At 48.8% G+C, this 10,208-nt stretch overlaps 1 protein-coding gene across 1 annotated transcript; it reads left to right on the top strand.

Moving 5' to 3' along the window:
* Positions 1–4,881: 4,881 nt before the first annotated feature.
* LOC119403244 (solute carrier family 22 member 8) lies at positions 4,882–6,666 on the top strand. Its single transcript, XM_037670190.1, has one exon. It carries the CDS (start codon positions 4,882–4,884, stop codon positions 6,664–6,666), a length of 1,785 nt encoding a protein of 594 aa, XP_037526118.1.
* Positions 6,667–10,208: the final 3,542 nt, after the last annotated feature.

Genomic DNA, 10,208 nt, shown 5'->3' with positions numbered 1-10,208 from the left:
TATAGTCACTGGTATTGAGAAACAAAGTGCCCGCAGTAGTTAAGCCTTAAAGCAAGGTGTAATTAGGCTGTTGCTGCTGATGAATCGTGGCATACCTTGTATGTTGTGTAGCTTCAAATAACCTGCTTTAAGAGGGTCATGATGAAAGATATGGTCAAGCTGGGGAGGACTAACTGTGGCTTAGCCTTTCGCATAAGCTAGGTAGCTTGAAATCGCCGCACGCACTTTCCAGCTACGACGTGACAAATCGAGACACACTACGCAAATGAAATATAGCGCTCCTGATGTGGCTGTCTAACATAATTATTATTCGTGGCGGATCCCTTTGTGATGGTCGGGCAACCCCAAGGCACGAAGTTATTCTTAAATAGATATGGTGTCACACCTGATAATAATAATAATTGTTGGGCTTTAACTTCCTAAATCCACGATGCGATTGAGAGACCCCGTAGTGGAGGGCTCCGGAAATTTCGACCACCTGGGGTACTTAACGCGCACCTAAATCTAAGCACACGGGCCTCAAGCATTTTCGCCTCCATCGAAAATGCGGCCGCCGCGGCCGGGATTCGATCCCGCGATCTGCAGGTAAGCAGTCGAGCGCCAAACCACTAGACCACCGTGAGGGGTAGACACCTCGTGCAACACTATGTATTCATTTTTAGATGCGAAGTATCTTATGGCGGAGTTCAATCCGGTGGTGGTGGTGGTGTGCGGCGTAACCCCCCTTACTGCGCACGCGCATACCCTCTCCACTCCCCCTCTCCCCCTCTCCACTTCCCCTCTCCTCTCCCCCTTTCCACTCTTCCTCTGAAACGCGGGCTAGACATGCCGAAATTCTCCCCTGTGCAACGCCGGGATGAGCACATGCGCGTCCCCTCCCCCTCTCTCTCCTCTCCTACGCAGCCACCCTCTTGCACGCCTGCCGACCGCGTTTTCCGCTCGCGCTGTGAGAATTAACGGCCAGGCTAGAGGGAAGACGCGCGTAGCGTTCCTCTTCGCGTTCCACGACGCGAGTTCGGTAGCATGCCCAAAGAACGCCAACGGAACGCGATCGTGCAAGTGCTCCGGCTTCGCATCGCCTCATGGTCCCCTTTAGCGGGAAATGGTGTAATTTGTAACTATGCAGCTGCACGCGTCGCTTCAGGGAAGGTAGAAGAACGCCGCTCGGGGTGCTGTCGCAGGTGTGCATATGATAAGGAATGGCGGCATAGCTCTTTGTAATTGTTATGAAGCATAATGCACCCACAATTCACGCTGCTGACCCGCTGTGACTCCTAGTGCGAAACCACGCGGCTGCAATGTGTGCAGCTTTGTAGTTACACGTACGCATGGCTCCCAAAGATATCGATGGCGACTTTTGATGCTTCTGTTGCTACCCATGATAACTAAGTGTAGTGCCGCCCATTGTAACGGTTTGGCAGTTTTAGAGCTCCCGCCCATTGTACAATTGATGTGGCGTGGCAATTTGCGCACCTACGTAGTTGAGCGTATTGATGACGGTGATCTGATAGTAGAGCTTCTTTTATTCAAAAAAAACCCATTCGTTAATGTTCACACGGCGTGACGCTTGCCGTTATTGAACCTTACTTTGATAATAGATTTAGTTGGGCGTCCGCAGCAGTTCTATGGACGCAGCCTGCCAGCCATTTCCTATGGCAGGCTGCGTCCGTAAAACTGTTGCGGACGCTCAACTAAATCTGCCCATTGACTAGCCATGAACCTTGGTTTATGGCTAACCGCGTCACACGCTAAACTACCTGCTATCTTGCGTTACAGGGCTAATCCAATTATGAACAATAATTACCTTCGTAGTAAAGCGCAGGGTCCTTATCCTTGCAACGGCGCTTTGCCTGCAAACTATCATCACCGTCGGTATGGGCTCACGAGCGGCCGCGCGAGCACGCGGCAGAAGAAGAAGACGGGGACGCGATCGGAGCCAAGCAAAAGAGGACTACGATCGCAGACACTACGAGTTCCTCTCTAACCCTAAAAATAAAAAAGCACTGTTTAGATACATGAGAACAAGGAAAATACTACCGTCTCCAGTTAATTCGGATTACGAACTCCTATCGACAACGGAAATGACTACTGCTCTTGAGTTAATTGCTACAGGACTGGAGAATAGATTCACATCGACTATACCAAATAATTGGCAAAATTGTACAATCACGACAGATTTTGATAAAGTTACCATGTCCGAACTATCCCACGTGATTAAGCAGTTACCCTTTTCAGCTCCAGGCCCCGATGGAGTTACAGTGCAAATGATCCAAATTTTATTCAAGTTATCTCCTAGTGAAATTCTTAATGTTATTAATTATTCTTTAAATTATGCCTGGATCCCTTATGATTGGAAATTAGCGAAGATAATTCCGATACCTAAGAAACAGGGATCAGGTTTAAACATAGAAAATATTAGACCAATATCATTGACTTCAAACATGGTCAAACTCATAGAGAGGGTCCTGCATGGCAGAATAACTATTTGGATGGAAAATAAGTCAATAATAAAACCTCAGCAAATTGGCTTTAGATCCGATTGTTCAATCTGGTGTGCACATGCAGACTTAGAGAGCCGTATACAACTTGCTCGAAAACGAAGACAATATGCAGCACTAGTGACACTCGACATTGCTAAAGCATACGACTGCGTTGAGCATTCCATTTTACTTAACAGACTACAGGTCTTAAATTTTCCACAATATATGACGGCGTGGGTAGGAGAATTTTTAAAATCACGGGAATTTTATTGTGTCAAGGATGGGTGCTCTTCATCTAAATACAAACAGAGTCGCGGAGTTCCCCAAGGAGCGGTTCTGTCTCCACTTTTATTTAATATACTAATGAGTTCAATTCCAACCTGTCAGAATATCTTTGTCTATGTGTATGCAGACGATATAGCATTTTTTGCAGCCGACAGTGATATTTATGTACTACAGCAAAAATTGCAAATCTACATGAACATGTTGGAAATATGGCTTCGGTCGATATCAATGGCATTAAATGTAAACAAGAGTGCTCTCCTGGTGTTTCCTATAGCAGGTTCGATTTCACTCTCTATTGCATATAAACAGGAACCTATACCGCAAGTAGACTCTCTAAAATATTTGGGTGTATTATACAATGAAAAACTTAACTGGAGTCCACATATCGAGTACATTGCAGCTAAGGCGCAACGGGCTTTGGGCTTATTGCGCAGAATGAGCAATCGCAAATTTGGTGTACGTAGGGACACAATGATAATGGTATATAAGATGTATATGCGTCCAATATTAGAATTTGGATGTGTGTTGTTCTCGGGTGGACCAGCTTACAAAATTAAGCCGTTGATTATCTTGGAGCGGGAAGCTCTGCGCTTGTGTATGGGGCTCCCTAGGTTTGCAGCAGTTACTGTCATGTATCAGGAAGCGCGTCTGCCTTCATTGCTCTGTCGATTCCGTGTTTTAACAGTACAGACATTTCTAAAATTTTATAGCTTGCCGGTAAGAAGAGCGGAATATGTTTTTATCAGTGACCCAGATTCCTTCTTTCTCGCTCATTGGCCACGATATCACACACCACAGATAATCTACGTACAAAAGAAACTGGAAATTATAAATGTCAACATCAGAGAGATAATTGTAACCAATAGCTCAAATCAGGTTCTAATGATAGATTACGAAGAGATTTTTCCTCCAAAATCTAAATTTCAATCCCAAAAATTCTTAGAGAACAGGTTAGAGGATTTTCTGATACATGCACAAACACGAAACGTAATAGCCACTGATGCTTCCGTGAACGAAGAACGGGCAGGCGTAGGAATTGTCTCCCAGTCGCTGGGCTGGTCATTCGCTGTGAGGTTACCCGACTTTACTCCGGTTTTCGAAGCTGAACTCATGGCCGTCATCATGGCACTGCGAAAACTCCCGTCAGACGAGATCAGGGCGATAATAATAACTGATTCGCTCTCCGTATGCACAGCACTTACAGCTTCACATAACTCTCGTGCCCTCAAGACATTTCGATCTTTAGTTCCGTCTCAGCTGAAGCACCTAAAACTAGTGTGGGTCCCAGGTCACTGTGGCTTAAAATTAAATGAAATGGCTGATGCTTTAGCGCGCGCATCGCTAGATCTCCCAATAATCCAGGTTCTTCCAGTGGTAGAATATTTCACCGCAATCAGATACAGAAAATTGGCAATTCACACTGATAGGATGGAAACAATAACAACGTGGACGGAATACAAACATCTCAACTTCCCATGGAAGTCTCATTGGAGCCAATCTAGACAATCTGAAGTTACGATCACCAGATTTCGATGCCGTGTCCCCCCATTAAATCTATACTTACACAGAGCTGGTCTGACGATATCGCCCCTATGTCAATTCTGCGGAGAATTAGAAAATATTGCACATTTCTTTTTGTCATGCCGCAGATATTCAATTATTAGATCTCGACTGCTCATTACTCCGCTGTTAAAAATAGGCTTAAACTTAACTGAAGAAATTATACTAAGCTTTGGAGCCTCAGGGTTGGGATACTGCCATAGGGATGCCTTCAATGCCGTGTGTAATTTCATGCAAACCACTAAACGTGTACCATTTTAATCTTCCTTCAAAAACGCTCTTTATTAAAATGCGGTTCAATATATCTAATCTCACCAAATTGTTCTGATCAGGGTAATACGGCTGTCTGAAATACGAGCGCAATAGCATAATTTTTGAAGTATTAATTTGATGTCTTATTTATTATTACCATTTCTACTCTTAATTTTTTTTTAACCATTTTACAATCTTCGAATAACATTTTAAGCTTCAACTACATATTCTTGGCCCATCCCCCAGAGTGGGTACGTGCCATAGAAAAGAAGGCAAAACAAACAAACAAACGGAGCTTGCGAAAATGGCGGCTACGTCCCATCACAGTTTCGCCGACAGGGTTGGCAGTGCACCTAGCAGCACGTCTTGCGGGCCTGCCCGGGAGCTCGAACACAGGCGCTCGGAGCTGACGGCCGACAGCGTCGTGGTCTTCGGCAACGGTGCCTTTCAGCGGCTGCTGCTGGCTTTCGCGCAGGTCGCCATCTTCGTGTCGAAAGCGCAGACTTCGGTCCAGATGCTGACTGCGAAGTCCTTCCGCTACTGGTGCCGGGCCCCGTCCGAGTACTCGTACATGTCCACGGCAAAGTGGTTCCACTCCGGCATCCCGCAGCGTCCCGACGGCAGCTACAGTCACTGCACGCGCTACGAGCGGCCCCGAGTCCTGGGATCCGAACCCAGCTTCAGCGAGGTGCCCTGCCAACACTGGTACTACAACTTGACCGCCGATGGCTACACGGCCGTCGAAGAGTGGGACTTGGTCTGCGACCGTGTCTGGCTGCTGGAGATCGCCAATGCTGTCTTCATGTGCGGCAGCGTCGTATGTGTGCCCATCATGGGACTCGCTTCGGACCGGTATGGTCGGCGACCTGTGCTGTACGCTTCGGTCGCCGTGCTGTACGGCTCCAGCGTGTTTCAGTGCTTCACCACTTCACTAAGCACTTACGTCGGGCTCGGCTTTTTACTCTTGGCTTCTTGCAGTGTCCTGGAGCTCACCACTAGCATCCTGCTGTTTGAGTCGACCCCTATCGTTACGCGCGAAGAGTTTGTCGCGCTCGCGGTTTGCGTTCCGACGGCGCTGGCACCGGTGTACCGTTCCGCTGTGGGTTTGTTCGCGGACCAGTGGAGGACCATGCACTTGGCTGTTGCAGCTCCGTCGCTACTGCTCATCATCGTCGTGTACCTGACCGGCGAGTCCCTGGACTGGCTAATCGCCTGCGGTAAGTTCGAAGAGGCCGAGCGGGCCGCACTGTGGGCCGCCGAACTCAACCACGAGGAACCCGATCATGTTAAGGAACGGCTGGCCGCATTCACGTCGGGAGGGCCCCTGGGGAGCGGACGTCTACTCAGACCCGGAAGGCCTGGCTTCCATGCCCTCTTCAGCGGGCCCAGGCGCTACGTCTTCTTCGCCACCTTCGCGTGCTGGTTCACCTCCTACATTGGTCGCTTCAGCCTACCTTTCGATCAGGTCGGCGTGCAGATCGGCGAGTTCAAATGGACTGGCTTCGTCCTCAACCTGCTTGGAATGACGTCGTCGTATTTCATCACCAAGGGTTGCGGATACTTCGGCCCGCTCGTCGTGTCGTCGCTGCTGTGCGCGTCTGCCGTGGCTGCGCAGCTGATTCTGAGCGTCTACCATATGCTGGTGCTGTCGGTGTGGGCGTTAACGGTGTCGTTCGTGTTCTTCAACATGACCTACGTCTTCCTCTGCATCCACACCGTGGAGATATTTCCGACTCGGATGAGAAGCATGGGCTTTGCCTTCTCCTACATGTGCGGCTCCCTGGGCGCCGTGACGGCAGCACTGGTACAGCACATGGAAAGGATGCTGCCGCACAGCTTAAAGCTACTCCCGAGGGGGCTGTCATCGCTGGCCATCGCTTGCTGCTACTTGGGACTCTTCCTTGTACCAACAAATGTGAAAGAAGAGTCCACCGATGGTCTCAAGGAAGCGGCGCTAGGGCGAAAGCGATCCAGCTCTCACATTTCGCTTTCCGATGACACTGAGCGACGGAGGGCGGCGATGCGCTTCGGCGACGATTTCGCGGCTCCGAAAGGTTCCGAGCGCGATGCCGGAGTGCCACGCGTTTAGATTAACCTTGATCAGCAGCCGCAACTTTGACTCGCGCAATATGCGTTTTCTGAAATGCCTATTGCTGCGGGGGAACGTGCACTTTATGACTACGTTCTGATTTCCTGGATTTGACTATATGACACCGTTGACTAAGATGTAACTGATCAACTTGTATTCTACCGGACTGACTGTACGCTTCTTCAACGTCGCCGCTTAATCGCTTTTACATCGTTTTACTGTGAATGAAGTGAGGCTGTAGACTACCTCGTGGTTCTTGCACCAGCTTTTCATGCGACTCTTGCGTATTAGTGACGCTAAACACGTGCTTTATTGTACTTTTTTTTGTACACTAGCGCTTACTCGTGCTTCCCAAATCCCTGCAAGGGTGCTTCGTAGAGTTCACCTTTATCCTACGTCGATCCGAGAGAGAGGGGGCGCGAGAGTGAGAACTTTTATTCGTAGAAGGACGAGAGATCACACCGTAGGGTGGAGCCCTTAGTTCAGGGATCCATTAACTCGCGCCACTCCACGTGCCCTCTTGATCAGCCGACGCTACCAGAACATAATCAGAGTACCAGAGTTGTAGTAATGTAGTAATTTACTTGGCAGGCGTAACTGGGAGTATTGTGTTCTTCCGGGACTTCTGCCGCTGCATTGCTCGTGCGCTGCTGTTTCAAATTGGACACGCAGCGCCACTGCGGCGGCTGCTGGCAAAACGTCCCTGTTCCTTACGCACAGCCGCGCTTGGCCGCAACAGGTTAGCAATGGCCCCTAGCAGCAAGCATATGTGCGTGGCAAAAAGTCGATTTCTATCTGCCCTTGCGAGTTCGCTTGTCATAACAACTACAAGAGCACTGTCGGGAAACTGCCGAAGGTGCAATTTTAGCATTTTTCCATGGATGTCGTACGACGCTGATCGGCGAAAACGTTAGAACGCAGCCGTTCGGCGCGCCCGATAAGCAAACGAGCCCTGTATTCGCATGGTTTTTTTCCCTTGCTATGCAACTCACTGGCGTAACGGGGGGGAGGAGATTTAAACCCCTCCCCCCACCCCCAGAATTTTTTTTAATTTTGCATGTGTATGTATACACGCACACATACAAAAGCATGGACGAACATACATGAAGTATGCTTGAACCCCCACCGAAAACAGGTAATTAAATGCGAAGCGTTTCTTAGCGAACCTTTGGCACTTTGAGCGTTTCTGTTATGGCGCAGTGGGCACTTAACACTGTACATGCAGTAGGCATTCTGGGATCGTTTGAAACGGCCGATGTTGAGCGCACGGCATGGTTGAGGCATGCACTGGGAACTGAAGCTAGGCTAGCAGTTGAGAAGGCGATGCGCACGGGGTCCGATTACGCTATCGCGTTTCTGCTCTTGAAGGCGAGGCTCAAGCGTCCTCCCAAGTTTTGACAAGTACATTTGAAAGATGCCCACTACGCCATATATTATCATACTTTATGTGAAGTAGAGAAGCACCCATTACGCCATTAATCGTCATTATGCGGAGAAGCGAGGTGCCCGCCACATCTGTAAGGCATTGTGTGCACGTTCTTGAAGCTGTGGCTGATGACTATAAAGAATTATGGCTGAGCCTTTTGTAATGCGTTGGCAACTTTAAACGGCCCACTGGTACGCAATTCGGACCGTGTTACGCCTGGATTTTATTTTACTTTTCCACCACGCTGTAATACGTATGTTAACGCTCATCCTTGCCCGACACGATTACTGTATAGGGTCTTTTTGCGAAGGAGTTTCAAGCAGCGGCGGGGCTCTGTGATAGAAGACTCGACTGCCATGCAGAGGCCCGGGTTCAAATTTCATCCGATACTGGACAGTTCTTTTTTTCATTCCGCGTGATAGCGGTTACGAACACCGGCGGCGGCGGACAACTACGCCACGAAAGTCGGTTGTTGTTGTTGTGATCTCGTAGCGGCTTTGGCCGTAAAAAGCGGCGCGAAAGAAGAAGAAGAAGAGAAGTCTACAGGTTTTCCCGCTCAATTTAATCCAAGCGCCAGCCAAATTAATCTAGGCGCCAGTCAATTTAATCCAGCCGCCACTCAAATTAATCCAGGTGCCATCATTTTAATCCAAGTGCCACTGAAATTAATCCAACCGCCAGCCGATTTAATCCAGAGGCCAGCGAATTTAATCCTGACGACATCGTGACTTCAAAGCGACCCAGAATTTTCGGGAACGCGTGGAGTGAATAGCTTCGGAATGAATTTAAGAGGAAATATTATCAAGATGCGTAGAATAAACAATGAATGAGTCACTAGTGACACAATGTGACTCGCGCGACTTCATCACGCCTATCACCCGCGTACGCACTATTCACACCTTCGACATGTATATCAAAGGAAAGGCCCTCCACACAGTAATAACTTGATACCTATTGCCCAGGCCTATGATCTGATCACTAGTGACTCAGGTGACGTCATCACGCATATCACCCACGCACGCGCTGTCTTAACCTTCCGTCAAGCATATCAAACGAAACGTCTTTGAGAGAGTAATGACTTGAAACCTGTCACTTGGCCTAGTGATGTGATCACTAATGACTCGCGTGACGTCATCACGCCTAACACCCACGCAAGCACTCTCCAACCTGCATTCATGCATATCAAACGAAACGTCTTTGAGAGGGTAATAACTTGAACGCCGTCACTCGGCCTAGTGACGTGCTCACTAGTGACTCGCGTGACGCCATCACGCATTTGAGCCACGCACACGCAGTACAAACCTGTCTTCATACATATCAAACAAAACGTCTTTGAGAGGGTAATAACTTGAACGCCGTCACTTGGCCTAGTGACGTGATCACTAGTGACTCGCGTGACGTCATCACGCATTTGAGCCACGCACACGCTGTCCTAACCTGTCTTCATGCATATCAAACGAAACGTCTTTGAGAGGGTAATAACTTGAACGCTGTCACTCGGCCTAGTGATGTGATCACTAGTGACTCGCGTGACGTCATCACGCATTTGAGCCACGCACACGCAGTACAAACCTGTCTTCACACATATCAAACGAAACGTCTTTGAGAGGGTAATAACTTGAACGCCGTCACTCGGCCAAGTGACGTGATCACTAGTGACTCGCGTGACGTCATCACGCCTAACACCCACGCACGCGCTGTCCTAACCTGTCTTCATGCATATCAAACGAAACGCCTTTGAGAGGGTGAAAACTTGAACGCTGTCACTCGGCCTAGTGATGTGATCACTAGTGACTCACGTGATGTCATCACGCATTTGAGCCACGCACACGCAGTAGAAACCTGTCTTCACACATATCAAACGAAACGTCTTCGAGAGGGCAATAACTTGAACGCCGTCACTTGGCCTAGTGACGTGATCACTAGTGACTCGCGTGACGTCATCACGCCTAACACCCACGCACGCGCTGTCCTAACCTGTCTTCATGCATATCAAACGAAACGTCTTTGAGAGGGTAATAACTTGAACGCTGTCACTCGGCCTAGTGATGTGATCACTAGTGATTCGCGTGACGTCATCACGCATTTGAGCCACGCACACGCAGTACAAACCTGT

This window comes from Rhipicephalus sanguineus, chromosome 8, assembly GCF_013339695.2.
Source record: "Rhipicephalus sanguineus isolate Rsan-2018 chromosome 8, BIME_Rsan_1.4, whole genome shotgun sequence".
NCBI classification, from domain to species: Eukaryota; Metazoa; Arthropoda; class Arachnida; order Ixodida; family Ixodidae; genus Rhipicephalus; species Rhipicephalus sanguineus.
Note: the sequence above shows the minus strand (reverse complement) of the source record. Positions and strands in the feature narration are given on the sequence as shown.